At 34.3% G+C, this 20432-nt stretch overlaps 3 protein-coding genes across 7 annotated transcripts in view; 1 reads left to right on the top strand and 2 right to left on the bottom strand.

Annotated features, from left to right (window-relative positions):
- Positions 1-1101: 1101 nt before the first annotated feature.
- Positions 1102-2818, bottom strand: LOC141459630 (transmembrane protein 209-like). Its single transcript, XM_074138895.1, has one exon. It carries the CDS (start codon positions 2682-2684, stop codon positions 1161-1163), a length of 1524 nt encoding a protein of 507 aa, XP_073994996.1. The 5' UTR covers positions 2685-2818; the 3' UTR covers positions 1102-1160.
- A 61-nt stretch (positions 2819-2879) lies between these two features.
- On the top strand, positions 2880-7105 carry Pex3 (peroxisomal biogenesis factor 3). The gene has a single exon (XM_074138945.1). The coding sequence runs from the start codon at positions 3289-3291 to the stop codon at positions 4396-4398; it is 1110 nt and encodes a 369-aa protein (XP_073995046.1). The 5' UTR covers positions 2880-3288; the 3' UTR covers positions 4399-7105.
- A 4629-nt stretch (positions 7106-11734) lies between these two features.
- SCCRO4 (DCN1-like protein SCCRO4) overlaps positions 11735-20432 on the bottom strand; it is a 30102-nt gene continuing 21404 nt past the window's right edge. For 4 of the 5 annotated variants that reach the window (XM_074138980.1, XM_074139002.1, XM_074138991.1 and 1 more), the window contains exons 3-7: positions 20073-20176; positions 16713-16857; positions 15593-15701; positions 12999-13206; positions 11735-12023 (exon numbers count right to left, since the gene is read on the bottom strand). In XM_074138980.1, coding sequence (XP_073995081.1) covers positions 11953-12023; positions 12999-13206; positions 15593-15701; positions 16713-16857; positions 20073-20176 — 637 coding nt within the window. In that variant the 3' untranslated portion in view covers positions 11735-11952. Of the gene's footprint in view, positions 12024-12998; positions 13207-15592; positions 15702-16712; positions 16858-20072; positions 20177-20277; positions 20307-20432 lie in introns of those variants that run through there. The other variant, XM_074139012.1, reaches the window with a different exon arrangement.

The raw sequence follows: 20432 nt of genomic DNA, 5'->3' as shown, positions 1-20432 counted from the left end.
CCTTAGATGTTCCCTTCCTAGGAGGTTCTTACAGCTTACAGTGATGGGCAGTGTTGTCCTTAACGAGATACTACTGTCCCGAATTCGGAAGTGCACTGAAAAAAGCAAGGCGCCAAGACCTTAGATGTTGACAAGCAAATATTTGTTCGCAAATTACTAGTTCCTTGTATTTCTTGAGGATTTGAAGAATAATGTCTAATTTGGAAATGTTATGGCACATTGTAAAAGAGGTAAAAGAAATTACAGAACCAATGTCATCTAATGAGCACCAAATTTTCAAAAGTGTACATTACTAAGAGTTCTGTAAAACTTTAAAAATTGAATTCCAATGTCTATTAAAATAAATAGTTTGGATCGATGGAACTCGAGTATTTAGGTTAGTAACTGTAGCGGATTACACTTAATGCATCTCTGTTACTTCATAAATGTCAATATTATGAAGCTTTTCTAGAGCAGGTGAAAAAAAATCCATTGTATTTGCAAAGTAGACGATGTTTGGATTTCACAAACTTCGTATAATGCAAGAAAAATACTCTTGTCAAAGTGGTCATAACGCAAGTGTTGTATGAAAATCTAGAATTGACTGAAATTAAATTACAAATAAAATCATTTACTTTACTTAGTTTCTGCATCGACGAGGGCATTAAATTTTCAACTAAGGAATGAAGAAACAAGCAGGGTTGCTCGAGAAAAAAAAAATGTGTTTAAAAATGAGTCTCTGTTTTAAAAATTCAATGGGACATTTCTTAGAAATGAGCTGAGCACAATCAGATTTTCCAGAGTGCCGACATTACAGCGTCAGACGTTAACAACGTCTTGCTTCTTAAAATGATCACACATCTTCGGTAGCAAAGAGCAGCTCAGAGAGCGCAAATAAGTAAAGCAGAAGAAAACGGAAAGTAACTGATCAGTTCACCGTTTATCGCTTGCCGTCAAGCTATCTGCGTTCAGCGTTCTTAAATGTTGACTGAATTTTAAATAGTGTGAGCAACAATGCCAGCGAATATTTGAGTCTGTTTTGCAGTGAAGCTTTAACAAAAATAAAGAGGAAGTATCGACGGAAAAAGATTCTGGCAGGAAGCAAGAAAGTTATTTTACGCATTTAGTATTCAAGAAAACCAAATTTATTTTTTAAGTCCTTTACAAAAACACAAATGATTCTAAACATTATTCTCGATGGTCCAAAGAATATTGATACCTGATCTCCCTAAACTAATCGTTCCTAGCATACCATGCTCATGTCGTTTAATGTAGTGTAGAAAAAGCAATAAAGCATAAAATAAATTGTTGTGTCCAGAAGGGATATCTTGTAATTCTCCATTTATTACTATTTGATAATGAGGAGGATACAACGATTCTTCATAAATTCCTATATTTTCTTGCAAGGGTAAATCCGGAGCTTTGCTGAAATACCTAGAGGTAAACGGCCTGGATTCTGGCTGACAGGAAAGCATAGGTAACTGTGAATCCAGATACGTACAAATCAAGTGCATTACCAAATCCGCATCTGTAGGCAAGTTTTGTTCCCAAGGCTTGTCGTTATGCTTCCCGCCGGACTTCCACTTGAACTCTGACATTGTATTTCCGACTGCGAGTTCTCTAATTCGCTGCACGACGTACTGCTGGTGTGGTGAAATTTGTAAGAATGGAACCAATGAAGGTAAATTAGGAATATGTTGTACTACATAAGGGTTCTGGGCAGTACTGATGAGAGTATCTAAACAAATCGACCCAATAGTACATCCCACCTGACCTTGAGATTTAAGTTTATGATCGACTTCATCAATTTCATTTACAATTGGCTCCAGAATTGTTTTAGAAATCCACATACGTAATTTAGAAATACCGTCTACAAAGTACACTGAATCAACATTATATCGTCTCCAGAGTTCCCTAATTAATTGCTGATTGGGAGAGTTACCTCTTCCATCATTAGTACGGCTTTCATTAGTACAACAAGACTGATACAATGTCCTTCTGAAAACTGGAGGCACTTCAATCACATTTAATCCCTCACATCCGTCCAGAAATCTATTAGAAAAAAAGAAATTTTCATCAACACTTGCCTTAACCAGATCATCTCTTTTAGCCTGATGGTAATCGTGCAAATATTTGTCTAAATCAGCAACACTAAGAAGAGTTTTCTTCGACGTTCTGGGAGAGCAATATTTATCCCTGGATTGTGAAGAGTTAGGGGATGGTTCCTGCTTTATAATATCACGTTTCACGTACGTTACAAGATCTCCAAATATTTTCGGACTTTCAGGTGAAACGGTTTGTTTTAACCTGCTCATTATACCCATATTTTGCCTCCATATTATCCTTTCATGTTTAAAAATAGTAAACACGTGTAGAATAATATAAAACACCAAATAAACACAATAAAACAGCCCTCCACATTGAATTATAACGCAAGTTAATACATCATGCCATAAGTCACAGGTCAAAATATACAATATTGAGCCAAACAATAAAGCGCAATACGTTACTGTCTTTTTCTTTGCCCTAGATATTTTGCGAGTAGATTCTATAAGTTCATCACGCTCAGCCTTTGTTCTACTTCTTTCCAGTGTGGCTAACTCTTTTGTGTCAGACTTAAATCTCTTCATTTTTTCCAAATGTTTACTATGTAACAGGCATTTAATCACTAGATAGATAGTTAACACTAGCTTAAGCTTCGGCATACACCTATCTTAAATAACACTGGCTGCCATGCATTTTAGTTAGCCAGTTCACATAAGTTGCGAGACTTCCCGGTAAGTTGTACTTGGAAGTTACATTTAATGTTACAACTACGTATCTCTGATACTGGCATGCTCAGTCTGCCTATTTGTTTGACTGAACTAAGAAAGTAAATTATCCCTCAGTTCTTTGGCGCAAAAAACATTTGATTAAAGAATTGTTTCTACATAAAATCATTACATTAAAGGCAAAAAAACGAATTATTAAACTATCACTTTGAATAATTTACTATCGAAATTACAAATATCGATAACATGGTCCACAGGTCTACAGTCACTGATATTGATATGAGAATAGGAACAGCAGAACAGTGACTTGTTTGTTTAGTCGGTTAAATGTGAAGTGTTTTGTAAGTAGGGTTTCAGTTAATTGTCATTTAAATTTATTCATACATTTTGTATTTGATTCTCAACGTGATTCTAATGCCTTGTCATTTGTGTAAAAAGCAAAAAATAAGTTGTTACAAAGAACGGCATTTACATTTTTATGATTTGCATGTGAGTAAGTAGCAAGAATAACTTATTTTAATTTTGTAGTGACCTGACTATGTGGTCTGGTATAAAAAATTTTGTTAATCGCCATAAAAAGAAAGTTCTGGTCGGCGGAATGCTAATAAGTGGGGCAATTTTGGCCTCAAAATACACTCAAAGAAAACTAATAGAGTGGCAGGAGAAAGAGGCAAAAGAGTTTCTAATGAAAACTAGAAAAGAACAGCACTATCAAAGCACCAAAAGAACGTGTAATCAAACTATTTGTTCTTTAGCCGAAACTCTTAGAGACACTGTTAGGAAAATAATAAACACAGATGACTTACTTATCCAAATACGTAATGGTGACGGAAATAAAGTTCTCCTTTGGGAGGACCTAAAAGTACAAGTTTTCGCTCAACTTTCTTCGCTTTTATACTCAGGATTAATGTTGGTGGTTGTTCTGAGAATCCAATTGAACGTAATAGGGGGATATATGTTCAAGGAAAAAATTGACTCTCAAACATATGATGTATTTTCATCAACATTTCAAGAATATTATCTATCTTTATGCCATTATTTTCTTAACAAAGGAATTAGAGATATCTGCACTCTCATGGAAACTCATGCACGCTTGGTAGTAGAAAACATTTCGCTGAAACAAAAGTTATCATTGCAGGATGTTGAACATATATTTTGGGCTATCCAATCAAGTTTAAGTAATGATCCATGCGATCCTTTAAAAAATTTACCTAAGTATTTGTTGCCACCACTTTTTAATAATGCAGGTTATAGAGGAGTTGATTCAGAAAAGATGAAGCTAATTGTAGATGAAACCTTTGAAATCTTAGATAGCGAAGAAGTTAAATCAATTGCAGATTCATGTATAAAAAGAGCGTATTCAAACGTTGTTGATAAGATAGCTTCATCATATTATACTGTGCCTTCAATGACTGTAAATTCAACTTATTTTGGAAAATCTTCTAGCCTTGAAGATACTAATTTTAAGAACATTACAAAAATCTCCATACCATTTGCAAGAATCGTACCAGTAATACACGGGCTTTACAAAGAACCGAGCGAAGAGACCGATGAATTTTCAACTTGGATTCACCAGTTTTTAATAATGGACAATATTAATTCGTTAGGCGCAAATTTGTACGATGCATTTAGCGGTAGTGATTTATAAGTGTTTTTATTGTAATTACCTATTTATTATTCTCCTCAGTTGCTTTTGACAACCGAAACCATACCATTCCTTTGTAAATTTTGTAATACTGCTTGTATATATTGGAAAAAGACAAGTCTAAGTCTGATTAAATAGGATTATACATTGAACCAAATTATTGCCAATAAGGCTTTTAAGGTTTTCATCACTTATATTAAAATAAAGGCTTCATTATGGGAAAGTAGGGTTAATTGCTTTACCGGAGCAAATAAACAAGCTTCATTCGCTTAAAAAAAAATCGTTAAAACTTGACGAAATTTAACGTTCTAGATTACTGCAGATTTTTAAAATAATATACATATATATTTTTTTAATTAATTTAAAACAAAAAATGCCTAGAATTACAATTGTATCCACTGTGAGGAGTAATGTCGGAAAAACCTTGTTTTTCCCGAATCCCTTGTAAAAGATAAATTTTTTCTTCTCTCCTTTCGAACATTAGTTATTTTTTCAATGTCATCTTACAGTTGCAATTTTCTACAAATTCGTCTAAGCTGCTTTGGACAATTTTCTTTTTATGATTTTTTTTAAGATCAACGCAAAAGTTATTTTTTATTTTTGATCTGCACTTGGTCCCTTCTTCATTTTTTCGCTATTCTACTGCTTCTAATTGTTCCTTCTTTAGAGTTGATATTAAAATTTTTGTATTGGAGAGTGCTGTATATTTGTCCCAGTTATAAATTTGCACAATTTTGAATTGTAGGATGAATATCAGCTTCAGCTATTGACTCCTGCATTTCACTTAATGGGAATTCTTCAGTATTCATTCACTTTTATCCAATATGCACTTTTCAGCACATTAAGAAAACAAATGATCCAAACCAAAAATCTTCATCCGATACAGGACAAAATTAATCGGATAGTGAAAAAAATTACCGTTTCATAGATTTACAAATTTTCCTTATTTGACAGCACTACCTCCTCTTCATTGAAAGCCAATGCCTTTTTCAATCATCTATGTTCTTAGTGAGGGCCATGATCTTTTTTAAGAAATACATATAGATAGTGTTTTCAGTTTGCTTTTTTTCGCTTAAAAAATTGTTTTTAATGACTTACTTAAGAATCTCTTATCATCTGAAGAAATAATAATTTTAATTTATTTCTGTGGGCGAGTTAAATTGATTCCTGATCTAATTAAAGGAAATTACAACTTCATCTTGTAACACGCTCAGTTTTGGATAATGCCAGCTGCGGGCTTTATTGCTCTCGTGAGTTTCATTTCCTAATCAAACCATATGGGATCCCAACCTACCAAAAAGCTTACTACAAAAACAAAAGTAATAATTAGGGAAGTGGAGTATAGTATATATGTTTTAATAGTAAAAAGTAAACGGAACAATTAAAAAGAAATCCGCAGCAGTTGAGGTGTGGTAGATACTAAGAAAAACTAGAGAAAAAAAAATGAGCATAGAAACTGGTGATGTTAACTTAGTGAAACTTGGTTAGACATTCGCTAGATTCTTAGTAGTTAGTAGTTTCAAATTCGATTTTGTAAAATACTGTAGTAAGCGAAATTAAATCATAATCACAAAACCCCTACTTTCCTCTAATTAAAGTAATTTTTCAGAAAATATATATTTTCGTTTGAAAATTTCTTATATTAACGTTGTTTAGCTCATGTTTTCAATTTAAATTATATTAGTTTAGATATCAGTTTTGGCTCAAAATTATATTTGAGTTATCAAATTTTCACTTTAGTATTAATGTATATTTGCCATGTATGTAACAAATATCTTTCAAATTTGTTTATACTTGCTTAGCTTTAACATTGTGCAAGTAATATTTATTTTATTGGGTGAAGCAGCCAAGATGGATAAAAAAATATCCTTTCCGGAATTAAGTGGAAAGATTGTTGTTGTCGAAAATAAAGAAACAGGAGAATTATATTTTTTTTTGTTAATGAAATAATTTCAATGTAATTTGACTTTCTTTCTAATCGCTTCTCCAGTGAGAAAGGCTCTCTCCGGTAATATTTACCATAGTACATTATTTTTCCAGTTTGTGCAGGAACTATCTGTTCAGTATCCCTAATTAACGCGATTTGTCTAACTCATGCCTTCTTTGCCTGCTCTTTCAATCAGATTGCGTTAGTATGGCGGCTTGTAAGGTGTTTATTCTCAGCCATCCGCACTAAGTACCATCCCTAACTAAACTATTTCCCCGGCTATAATAAGCGTTTTTTTGTTATCATTTAGAGTTTCTGGTCAATGTTAACTAATAATATTATTTATTCAACACAGCAGAAACCTTATTTTTCGTCTTAATTTCTGTCTTAGTTTCGAACCAATCTAGCTAGATGGGACTAGCAACAAGTTGTTATATTCTTAGGTTGGTCCCACATGTTCTCATTGACTGTTCAAGAGCTGCAGTCACATGGAGACCTTTTCAACTCTAAAATAAACCAATGTAGATAAACTTTTTAACTCACTCAAACGTGAACTGCATTGGAGACATTACTGCCTCAACAGGTTCGTTACACGTCCCAAAATTATTGCCAATTTAAGGCCTGATAGCATTTCCTTATACATATTTAAGTATGTATATTGTACTTATATATTGTACAACCGCATTAATTTTAAACTGATAATATTTAAGTGCATTAGCCCTTGCTATCCCTATCATTAACGTCAGCATAGGTGAGAAGCAGCATCGATTTTCGCAAATAAATCTTATTCCGCATTATACATCGAGAAAAAAACTGGTTAATAAAGAGAGAAATTAAGGAACAGAATTACGAGCGCCGCATAGAGACGGTAAACAATGGTTCTAACCAATATAATTTTACCTACATTGCACAAATGAATCACTTAATTTTGCATTTATTTTTTTATTAAGTTAAGTCAGTTGAATGTTGAATTAGCAATTTAAGAATACTTTATTTGTTAATTTCAGTAAATAACTTAAAACAAATATTACGCCCTAAAATCTAGGTGTCACATAGCGCTCATAAACCTTAAAATAATCTATCGATAATAGGGTGGTTAGTTCATTGATTAATCTTAATGTATTGGTGTAACAAAAGTTAACAGCAAAAATATTGTGCATAAATTCAGTTTTGGCACGTAATTTACTTAACAATTGTAATTATTTTTAGCCTTTATTATATTTCATCCAATTAATTTTCTTAGATTCTAATTATTTGGATTTACTGTACAATTCATTTGCGCATTATTATTTGTAAATTATATTTCAGTTTGCAAAACTGTAAAAACAAAAATTGCTATTTTTGTAATATATATAAATGTATATATTAACAGTGAATCTAAGTATATTTGTTTCCTTTATTCTCCCCTACACTGGACCCCGATTACGACAAAATTTGGCCCACATATTCTGAAAGATAAGACTTGAATCAAAGTAAGCTTGCCCACATACCTCCATCCTAAAAGAGGATCATGGGGTAAAAAAGTAATGTCTTAAAGGTGTTTACACTTAATACTCTTAACATTCTGATAAATATTGAGTTGATTTTTTAATACAAATCTTGTTGTATCCTTCAGTAGGAGATTCATCTAATATTGACTTAAGTAGGTACTCGTAAGAATGTTTAGGGCTTGCTTATAAGCTTAGAGTTGCTAAATTCACTTACTCAAGGTAGTTACAATAAATAGATCCTTACGGGAACGGGATAGTACATCGGATACCGGGACTCTTCTCTTATTTCATTAACTGAACAGTATTACACTGAAAAATAAGTAACTACACTTAAAAGTAAGTAATTAGTAAAGTACACTTATTTTTTTCTTGAGGGCTTAACAATTAATTACCAAAATGTCTCATAAATGAATCTAACTGAATATATTGTATGTGCCTACATTCGAAGTATTCTGCATTAATTAGTGGCTAGTTTAGGTCGTTACGAATGAAATAGCTAAAATAAATACTATCCCCACGCGAAGATCCGGGTTCGAATCCTGCGCTTGCTCAAATTTTTTTTTTCTTACGAGTTTCTTCCAACTTACTGTTCGGCGTTGGACAATATTGACTATAGAAATGTTGCTGCCCGGACACCAGCAATGCATTGAAAAAGGCTGCGGATGCCAATAAGCTCAGATGTAGATGCGTTTAAACAGAATTAGTTAAATTAATTTATCAGAATTAGCTAAAATATTTCTGTATATCTCGAATATCAGTACTCTTGCTTATAAAAGTAGGAATACATCATTATCTTTCAGTTACTTCTTAGTAGTCTGTCGTAACGTTGTATTTAAGATAATTCCAAATAAATGTAATAAGTACATTCTTCAAGCATCACCATTCTTAAAGCTGGCCACATAGAGTTTATCGTGCCACCATAGTTAAAGCCATCATCTGTCTCCAGATTGCTCGATTTGAATTAGCAATCCGGAGAGGGGCTCCTAGATAAAGCTTAAAGGCGTGAATTTTGCTGCTCCGAAAGGTCGAATTCTCTGCCACATAAATTTTTTATATAGCACAATACTTGCAACTGGCGATCTCTCTTTTCCCTGACGGAATTTGTGCAGGCTATTCTTCTCCAGCCCTAGCGATTCTTTAGTCCACATTCAACTAGACCAGTCAGGCTCTAAATGCCCGCTCTACTTTGTTGGAGTAATAGCGATATGCTGAATGTTTCTGTCTGCTTTAGACGACCACGGGTTTCTGCCCACCATTCTTATGACTTGTGTGCCCATTTTCAATGCCTGAGTGACATACGTGCCAAGTTACAAAGAGATTCAGGGCCATTAGGGCTTCTCCCGGGCAGAGTAGCAGGCTGAAAGCCATCATTCCTATGACTTGAATGACCAACATCCAAACGAAAATACTGAACCATTTCTTACCTTACCAGTTCTTGTTTCAGCTACCCACACACTAGCCTTGAACTGACTTGTTCAACTTTACATCCTGAGAGTCCGAAATGACTCTGAAATTAGTTATACCCCGTCTTGTCCACCCTTCATCACATACATAATTATGGTAACTAAAAGGCTGTGGTCAGCTTTTTTAGGCTTACAAAAATATGGAAACTTGGATTAGCCACGTGCGCCTTCCGTGAACCATATAGTTGTCTGAAAATGGCGGATCAGGCTATCAAGGTACTCTGACTAGAATATAACTTTGAAAATTTTGCTTGCATCCGATTCTCTATTTAGAAGCCATTCTTTCGAAGAGTAGATCCAAAACCGCGTCTATCACCTCCCATAGCCCATGATTTACGCCACTTTTCTAAAGCAAATAGGGGTTGGGCTCTTCAGTTAGCAGAGATTCTTGGTTTAGGATATTCCTTGGATAAATGTGGAGAGGTAGCAGAAGAAACTCAAGGTCATCCTTATGGCACCCTTCACGTTCAGGTGAATGTGCCTGAACGCACCTACCTGCATCTGGTGTACGAGGTGTGTTCAAAAAGTAACGGGAATTTTTAAATTTCGCGGGTTTGGAGAGTCTGATTGTAAATTTTTTTTTTTTATTATGTTGGTACACATGCCCCTGAAGTACGATAAAATTTTCAGTAATATTCATTGTTTACTTCTTAAGTGGCAGCCGTTAAGGTTAGACGTGTTTTTCGAGCTTGGCGATTTTTGTTTGTTAAAAAAAATGGATCAAAGAATTTGTATTAAATTTTGCGTAAAAAATGAAATAAAGTGTGTGAAATGTTAATAAAGGCATATGGTGAGTCTGCTATGAGTAAAACAAGGATTTACGAGTGGTATAAGCGTTTCCAAGATGGCCGCGAAAACGTGAAAAAAGTGAAAGAAATGGTTATGAACGATCGCCGAATCACAATCAGAGAAGTCGCTGATGATGTTGCCATATCAATTGGCTCATGCCATGAAATTTTTTCGGATGTTTTGGGTATGAAAAGTGTGGCAGCAAAATTTGTTCCAAAATTGTTGAATTTCGAACAAAAACAGCGGAGAATGGAAGTTGCTCAAGAGTCACTCAATGAAGTCGACAACGATGCGGATCTACTGAAACGTGTTATAACAGGTGACGAATCATGGGTTTACGGATATGATGTCGAAACTAAGGCTCAATCGTCCCAGTGGAGGCATTCTGGATCGCCAAGACCGAAAAAGGCTCGACAAGTGCGGTCGAATGTGAAGGTTATGCTCACTGTGTTCTTCGATTTTAATGGCATAGTGCATCATGAATTCTTGCCACAAGGTCAAACAATCAATAAGGAGTACTACCTACAAGTTCAACGCCGTTTGCGTGAAGCAATCCGAAAAAAACGCCCGGATTTGTGGCAAAACAATTCATGGATTTTGCACCACGATAATGCACCTGCTCACACTTCATTGCTTGTTCGTGAATTTTTGGCCAAAAACAAAACTTTAACGATGCCCCAGCCTCCATATTCGCCAGACATGGCTCCATGTGACTTTTTTCTATTTCCAAACATAAAGAGAACATTAAAAGGCCGTCGTTTTACAAGCATAGATGACATTAAAAGCGAATCGCTGAAAGAGCTGAAAGCTATCACAAAGATCGAGTTTCAGAAGTGTTTCGAGGATTGGAAAAAGCGCTGGCACAAGTGTATTGTATGCGAAGGGGACTACTTTGAAGGCGACAATATTAATGTAGATGAATAAATAAATATTTTTTTCAAAAAACGAAAAAAACGCCCGGATTTGTGGCAAAACAATTCATGGATTTTGCACCACGATAATGCACCTGCTCACACTTTATTGCTTGTTCGTGAATTCCCGTTACTTTTTGAACACACCTCGTATCTACGTTTACCAGACCACAGCTCCTATTTTCTTGAAATGATCAAACTTTACAAAGTAGAGCTAGGCAAATACAGCTTATTTAAATTCTTATTTCCTGACAAAATAAAAATAATCGAAAATTGAAACTGACTTAGGAAAAAAAAAATATTGGTGGAAATTTCATTTTTCATACTTTACTTCGCATACATCATCTATCATTTTGATGTTGATTTCTTAATTTTTTAATTATATTTTTACTTTGAGTGAGCATTTTCGTAACCAGCAGTAAACATACATTAAATCAAGTTGTTTTGCGCAGTTCTTGTATAAGTACTGGTACAATAGGTTATATATTTAACTACTATTATATATAATCGTTATTCCAGTCAGGACTTATTGGCTCAGTAATATCAACCCAAGCTATTATTAATATCTAGAAATTATTTTTATGTAGCATCGCAAAATATTGGTTCTCTAGATAAGTTTATCTCATGAATCTAAAAGCATCAAAAGAAAACCACCTTCTGTTCAAACCGTCTGATGCTACACATAAACAATTTAATCGCAACTGCAAGATCGGGAACTTGGTAAAATACGGTCGTCTTATTAATATTGCACCATAAATATAAACATTGAAAAATAATGAAAACTTTGTTTTAAAAATTATTGGAAGTTTACAATAACAAAAAATAAAATAAAATAAATGAACAAAAAGTTGATTTTTTTTAAATGGCTTATTTTGTTAAGTATGTATTCACTGACATCCCAAACACAATTAAACGGAAGGGAAGCTGAGACTGAAGATTTTAGTAGTTGAGTGACCAACTGTCACTTTGTATTAACCTCAGCTTCTAATTTGATCACCTGCTTTGGTCATTTTAAGCCACTCAACAAATTCGTCCAGCATTACTGGCCCTAAAATGAAAATCCTGTCACGTTAGGCAGTCATATTTGAGAAATTAAACAATAATTCAAAATATAAATTTCCATTGAATAAAACATTTTGTTTTTGTACAAATAAAAATATTAATGCAAAACCATTAAGGAACGAGAACCTATCGCGATGTATTTAAGTAAATCTGTTATATAACAGCATTCAAAGATAGCCTTTTCTACGTTCCCAATACTTGTGAGTACAATAACAAAGATTTTTACTATTATGTTTTACAATTACAGTTATTAACGCTTATTGAGATAAAACTACTATGATTTTTTTGATAACAGCAACTAATTAAACAGCAAATATCGGGTGTAAACGACGATTTTCTTTCTTTTGCTACTATTTCCAACGTTCTAACTCCTAACAATGGAGTCACATTAAATTTGCAAAACCGTATATTACAGTGAAATGTAAACCTTACATGACCTACCCCAACCCCTCCTCTAGAATTGCCCTAAAATTAATTTAAAAAAAGTTATAAATATAAAAAAGTTATGTAATGTAATAAGTACAAGGTTAACAGTCCTACTTTCGAGAAAGTAAATAATCTATTTATTGAAAAGATCTTCCCGTTGAGGTTTTCTTCAAACCCAATTTTAGCCACACGTTTAATAATCCTAAACATTACACATGAGACAAAAACATTAAGAAATCAATCTACCTGCTTTTCCAAAAGAACTTAAATGGATTAAAGTCTTCTAATATCAAGAATCCCTTTTATCCCTTTTGTTGGGAATTCAACTGATTTTAAGAAGAGGGATGTCTCACTTCCTTCAATAAGTCTCTTTGTTACAAAGAATCAAAGAAACAGTTGAAGCTAAATATTTCTTTATTGATAAATCTACTTTTGAAGAATGGTTAAAGAAAAGTTGTGGTAGTGTACATATACATACTGAATTGCTGCAGTAGTTTTATCTCCATAAGACATTTAAATAAGTCAATAAACTTACATGCACCGTCCACATCGTAGTTGGTCAGATCGACATTAATAGTACGAGAGAATTCAAGAATATTACACCACTGATCTTTGTTGATAACTTTGTACTTTGAGTGGTCGAGGAACGAACTAAACTGACTAAATAGACTCCAATGTTTTCCGAGGAGTAATTGCAACATAGCTTTTGCCGTTTCCATGTCCATACTTCTCTGGTCTTTATCCTAGAACCCAGACATAAAATCGCATTTCTATAAAATAAAAACAACTAATTAACAAAAATTAATACATAATTTTATTCATTTATTTTTTTTTTGTGCAAAGAAACGTAAAATCTGTTTAGAAAAGGTTTTTTTTTTTGAATTTGAAAATGTTTATTTACAATTTAAATTTTTTTATACAAATATATATAAAAGGAGGTTTCAGGCTTTATGCCTATATCCTCTCCACAACATATCAACATTTACATTGGGTACAAGTCCAACTTAATGCTAAGGCGAAAAATTAAAAAAAAAACCTTACTACATAAGATTAATTAAAGCAAGATATGCTTTAGCCTTCTGTGTTTGTATTTTCTATAATTAAGAGAGCTTAAGTTATAGTCCATAATACTTTTAATATGCGGGTAGGGACTATGTGTACAGGAAGTTACAAAGTTTTCCGTAGCGTTGTAGATAAATGTGGATACGCTGGCAACATCAAGTGCTGCATGCATGTAATCTATGGGTGTCCACCGGGGATATGACCCAACTAACCTTAAGCATTTGTTTTGGACTCTTTGTAACTTCCCGTAATTGGTGCAACAAGTATTGGACCACACAGGGGCTGCATATAGTAGTACGGAGCGGATATAGAGATAGTAGATAAGTTTTTTATTAAGAAAATCTAAGTTAGAGTTGCGGTTCAAAAGAGGAAAGAGACTGCACATAATTCCTACCGCTTTATCGCACAGTGAGTTTATGTGTTTGGTGAAAGTTAATTTGGAGTCTAACACCAACCCGAGGTATTTAACTTCCTTGCTCCACGGAAGGGAGTCGCCGTTAATTTGGACAAATCTATTCACAGCCGGTCGGCGGCGTGTAAACAAAATAATTTGTGTCTTGGCATGGTTTGGCCTTATTTTCCATTTTGCAAAGTATTTGAAACATTTTTCAAGGGCTATCGATAATTGTCTGGCTATTGTGTCAACTCTGAAGGAAGAAATAAAGAAGGCAGTATCATCAGCAAACAGGGAGCAACTGGATTTGAGTTTCAGCTTGGTGACGTCATTAATAAAAATGTTGAAAAGTGTAGGCCCCAGGACTGAGCCTTGGGGAACACCAGCTTTAATTAACCTCACACCTGAAACTGTGGTACCGAGTGCAACGCTGAATTTTCTTTTAGTTAAATAGCTTTGAACAAAGTAAATTAAATATCTTGGAAAGCCATTCTCAATTAATTTATAGATAAGGCCATTGTGCCAAACACAATCAAAGGCTTTTTCCACATCAATCAAAGCCATCCCCGTATGCTTGTTCAGATTAAAGTTGTGCTCTACCAAGTCTGTTACTCTGGCTAACTGGGCAGTAGTCGAATGCCTTGGACGGAAACCAAACTGGCAGGATGATAATAGGCTATTACTGTCAATGAATGAAGTGAGTCTTCTTAAAATAGAAAAGGTAAGGTACTTCTTAGAGATGGCAAAATAAATAATTATCACATGAACGGAACTCTAAGAGTGCGTGAGGATGACAAACGTTCAGTTGGTACAGATAAGAAAGATGCCGATTGGAAAAGCTGGAATACCAAGTGTATGATGATTATTACTTCATCTGATTAAGCAACAGAAGTTTTTTTTAAGTGATTTTGTTTTGTATAACTGCATTCATGGAAATTCTTTAGAAACAGATCTGGTCTTTATCTAACCTACTAACCTACTTTTATCTCATACAGAGAAGAAACTATAAACACTGATTTAGTTATGATCAACTCCAGAATCTAAGAATTAAGTGAAATACCTCAAATTGTGCACTGGCCACGGGAATAGACTTACACTGTTCTGAGCACATTCGAAATTACAAAGACATAAGACCAAATTAGAATCTGAGCATACAAATTAGGAAAAATTTCGGCAAAACTGATACAAAGCAGACACAGAAAATTTATTATACAAGGAAACCTGATGTGAGCTGTAGAGAATTTCAAGCTCTTATTTATTTTTTAATATTTTAATTTGCACTAGAATCTGCCCTCCGACGAACAAACAGTTTAAATATTTCTGGAGTGAAGAGTTATTTTCAACATTATAGAGATAATAAGCAAAAAAAGTAGTCCAATATTAGCAAAAAGAATAACATTGAAATAAGAAAAAAAAATCTAAAATAAAATACTAGTCCAAAAGAGGCAGCTATGAACTTCCTAACAAAACTTAAGATGGTGTGGAACCTCCAACAATTTTCAAGAAAAGGGTCCGAGAAATAAAATGAGCATTGACAGGCCATGGGGAAAAAATAAAGAGAAAGTTAAAGCTTCAGCCAAATTAGAGGTTTGTAAAAGTATAAACATTACTGATTCAAGCTATTATTTTCACTCAACAGATATTATTATTTAAATACATATAAATTTACTTACTCTGGCAAAATCATAAGCGTATCGGTATATACTTTTAAAAGAAGTCTGATCATTAAGTAATGACCTGAGGTATTCTAGTTTACTTTGAATTTTTACAATCGTATCGCACCTACAAAACAAATGAAAGTTTATAATAAGACCCCAATAATAATTTTTAAATAAAAATAATAAAATCAAACTGTAACTAGCGTTTTCTTCTTTCGTGAGCTACAACTGTATGTTATACTTAAAAAAAAAAAAGCAGGGATTTTGTTTTTGTCTTGCTATTAAAATAATTCTGATCTAAATATAAACTAAGCTGTGCAAGGAAAGTCATATTATTTTAAGCAAAAATCGTTATGAATTACAATGAACAGCCCAAAATTAACGTAATGGGAGTCGAAAAGTACATTTTGTAAAAATAGAGTTAAAAACCAAACAAAATTTGTCAATAATCTAAGAGCTGAGAATCAAGTAACACAATTAAATTCATTTTTAATTGAATTGATTTAAAAATCACTTTTTGTGGTTAAAATTGAAAAAAGTACTATTATTATATCAAATTTTAAATTTCATTACAGCTAATGGCTTTATTCGCATGAATTTCTGCGTGTGTATGTTAGTATGATGACTAAGATTTTTACTTTTATCTCGAAGTTGAAAGTAAGTTTATAAAAGTATTCAATCCCATTAGATTTAGTCCATCGCAGAATATGCAGGAATGTTTTTCAAGGACTGCTCACCCAAGTAGTTCGTGTAGTAAACAGCCTGCTTTTTTGAGTAGGTAACCTTATTTAACAAGATTTTTATATATTTATTAACTCGCAATACTTTGATAAATTGCTATTTAAAATAAGGGGCAGCATATACTCCAAACTCGACCAGGACGATAAAAAAATAGGGGTTGTGAAGATAGAATTTCCATAACCTAGGGCTCCTATGTTAAGCAAAGCATTGTTGTGGAAGCCAAACAGGTTAAGATCAGTCCAGTTTGCGGGGCTAATAACCATAGCAATTGATGCGCCCAAAAAATTGTATTAATTGAAGAGTTCGTCTAGTGTGTGATACTTATATTTACTTAAAAAATTAATGCCTGTATTTCTGAAACAGAACAAATGTTTAACATAAAGAAAAAGCTTACTGTATCTCTGATAAACCCCTCAACCATTCCTGCATAGTGAAGAATCCCATTTGCCTGGCATTCATTTTCCAGGCAAGAACTAACATTACTACATTTTCGGGCTCCACACCAATATCTTCGCAAAATTTCTCCATTCCTTCAGGGCCTGCAAAGTATACACGAATCATGCAAATAGTAAACATGTAAAATTACATAAGACTATATAAATTAAAAACATTTATATAGAATAATCAATAAAAATAAATAAAGCTAATTTTACTTAATAATAATAAAAAAAAAAACTATTTATAATGTAAATACTTGAAAACGTGTCAATTAAAACATTTAAAATTTTAACAAAACAACAAAATAAATTGAGAAAACAAAGAAAATAAAAATAAATTCAAGCTTTAAGCTTGCTGTTAGTAATTTCATATCTTAAATTCTAGGCGTTCATAGTGAAATCAATCAACGAAAGATAATCTGAGGTTGATAATACATTTTCAATGAAATGGCCAGAAAGACTAGACAAGGAAACCATGATCCGAAGTTGGAGTTCACTTAAAGTCTGACAGATTGCAAGGAAAAAAGGGTCCACAGGAACACAAACCTTCATTGCCTTGCCTCTCTAACTAAGGGACACTATTTAAACTTAACAATTCCGCTCGAATTCTAAAGAACCAACTAAGGTTTCTCAAATTTAATTTTGTGTTTACAAAATGACCGTAACGGGATCTACGATCAACTTTGTCTTCCACGAATTATAAAGAAGGAAATGCTCATTATTTCTGGCTCTTCTCATAAACTCTTTCCGATAGACATTTCGCAATTCATCCACCAATGTAGTCAACTGTGACGGCTACAAATTCAGGTCAGCAAAAGATGTATCAAATAATTGTATCAATGTCCGAAATTTGCTGCGCTCCTCCCAATAGTTTCAAGAGCTGAAATGGTAAAAAAACAGAAAGCTGGCTGTTTGAGGATTTTTAGGACATAGTATTTAATACAGAGGTGTAAGTAAATAAAATCACAGGATTAATCCCAGATTCTATGTGAAGAAAAAAAAAAAAAAAAAAAAAAAAAAAAAAAAAAAAATGGGGCGGTGGCTTGGTGGGCAAAAACCTTGCAGGTGGGTGGAGTCCGGGCGCTCAGTGGTATTCAAAGGCTAGCTTGCCTGAGTGTCACCGGTGCCATGAGGACCTCCCCTACTGCGGCCTTGGAGGTTTTGTTAAATCTGCCCCCACTGCACATATACATTCAAGGCGTTGCAAGGGCCGTTGTCGTTAGGCTTATGGAAGGACAAGCTCCTATTACCGTCAGGCATGGAGGAGCATATCAAGAGTTATATGAGGAGCTGGAGGCCGATTCTATTTTGGGCTTGCCTTCGGATTCTTTGACTCCCAAATATAACTTCGACAAGCCGTTCAAAGTCTGTATTGGAGACCGGGAGGCTTGGAGACGTGGACCCCCAGTGGTGGGAGATTCAATGTGGTACACTGATGGCTCCAAGATGGAGGAGGGAGTGGGAGCGGGAGTGTACGAGGTGAAGCCGAAATGTAGCTTTTCGGTTAGCCTAGGGAAGCTAGATACAGTTTTTCAGGCTGAGCTGGCTGCAATTAGGTTCTGTGCTACCGAGATTGAAGGGCGGGGAATTATTAATTCTAAAGTCGTAATTTTCTCGGATAGTCAGGCTGCTCTACGGGCAATTAGTTCCTATCAGGTTAACTCAAAACTGGTTTGGGACTGTCTGGGTGCCCTGAAGGAAATTAGTGACCAAAATAAGGTCTTTCTGGTCTGGGTACCTGGTCATTCAGGACATAAGGGTAACGAAGCGGCAGATTTATTGGCCCGGGAAGGCTCTGCGAGATACTTCGTTGGCCCGGAGCCCTGTTTTGGGGTTCCGAAGTGTATTAAGACTGCGACCATTAACTTATGGGTGCAGAGTAGGTCTCAGGAGTGGTGGTCTGCCACCACTGGACAGAGACAGGCGAAGGAGTTTATTAAAGGCTATTCGCCGAGGCTGACTGCAGAATTAATCCGCCAAGGCCGAGGGGCTATCAGGATGATTGTAGGTCTATTAACTGGCCACTGCAGACTCAGAAAACACATGCATCGCATGGGCCTGGCAGATGATAGCCTTTGTAGGTTCTGTCAGGAAGAGGAGGAAACAGCACTGCACGTGTTGTGCCAGTGTGAGGGGCTTGTTTGGCTAAGGATGTTACTTCTCGGGGAGGAAAAACCAAGGCCTGTGAGCTTTACCCAAGAGTCGCTCTCCAGCATTAAGAGTCTAATTAAAAGGACAGGTCTGGAGGGTGAGCTTTAAAGTTAGGGGAGCCACAATAGACCCAAAGGGGTCGCAGTGGCGTAGGCCCTGAGGCCACCCAAATTTAATCTAATCTAATCTAATGTGAAGAAAATAATTAGGAGTAGAAGGAGGTACTGCAAAGGGACTTTTGAAACTTTTTGAGCACTTCAAATTCTTATCCCCCATGTAAGACATAATAGCACGAGAAACAGCATAGAAAAAGTGAAATTTACCGCCACGAGGAACTTCATTTGGAGCAACAAAGCTAAACTGTATAATGCTTGCCTTAGCTGAAGAAATTCTATTTAGAAATGTGATTACAGCGATAGACGAGAAATTAGCCAAATCCCTAGATACCTGTAGCTATTTAAATTCTCTAGAGCTTATCCTTATAGAACCAAAGCTCATTGGTGGGTTTAAAACATTACTGGCAAGAAATAAGAAAACCGAAGTCGGGTACCACTTTTGTCGCCGTTATGTTATATGTATCTCAAGTACGTTTTCTCCTAATAATATTTTCTAATAAGAAGTGAAGCTGCCTAAAAAAATGCAGTCAAATCCGTAGTTTATTTTGTCTCAAACACATACTGGCAAATCTCAAGAACAAATGGATCCATTGTTGCCTGTCACTTTATTTGCGATAAATGAGTTGGGAGCTTAAGAAGTAAACTTTATAAATAAAATGTCCAACTCTCTTAATAGACATATACATCACCTTCTTCCCGTTACTTCACTTAAGAAATTTTATTGGCACATTAAGAGCTAAATGAGGAAGCTTTCAAAATTGTAACATTAAGGTCAAAGTAAAATCTTTTGGTAAATTCTGAAAATACTGAGTAAACCAATAAAAAAAAATCAAATATTAATTTTCAAAAAATTTAGTAAAACTCAAATCACTTTCATTGAGAAATGCAACATTAACTCCATAATTAAAAAACAGAAACATTCTATATTACTGTTCAAAAATGAAACATTTTTATTTAGAAAAAAAAGTCAGCCTTTTTCAAATTAAATTTATTATTATTTAACTTTAAAAATTATAAATTTAAACTATTTAAAAATTAACACAAGTTTACCTAACAATTCTGGATCATCTGGTGATGTATATTCCCTGAACCAAGCTATACATCGTTTCTGACTAAAAGATGATATATCTTCTGTTTTAGAAAACCTACGGCCACTGAAAAGTAGGGAACAAAATATTTCACTTGAAATAAGTACACACATCTAGTAATTTCTACATAATAATGATATTCTTAAAAAACATTAAATACACAACACCTTATTTCACTCATTCAAAATAAAAATTTGAATAGAATTTTTGAATAACACATCACGTATTAACATAGACTAAGTGCAGCTTGTCCTAATTTTATGTTTATTTTTAGAGCAATGTTTTACATGCCAACTTATTTTGCAGCCTATGCCAGGGCAAT

The sequence above is a fragment of the Rhodnius prolixus genome, unplaced genomic scaffold (genome assembly GCF_049639745.1).
Source record: "Rhodnius prolixus isolate KJV_2025 unplaced genomic scaffold, Rpr scaffold_1, whole genome shotgun sequence".
In the NCBI taxonomy this organism is placed as follows: domain Eukaryota; kingdom Metazoa; phylum Arthropoda; class Insecta; order Hemiptera; family Reduviidae; genus Rhodnius; species Rhodnius prolixus.
Note: the sequence above shows the minus strand (reverse complement) of the source record. Positions and strands in the feature narration are given on the sequence as shown.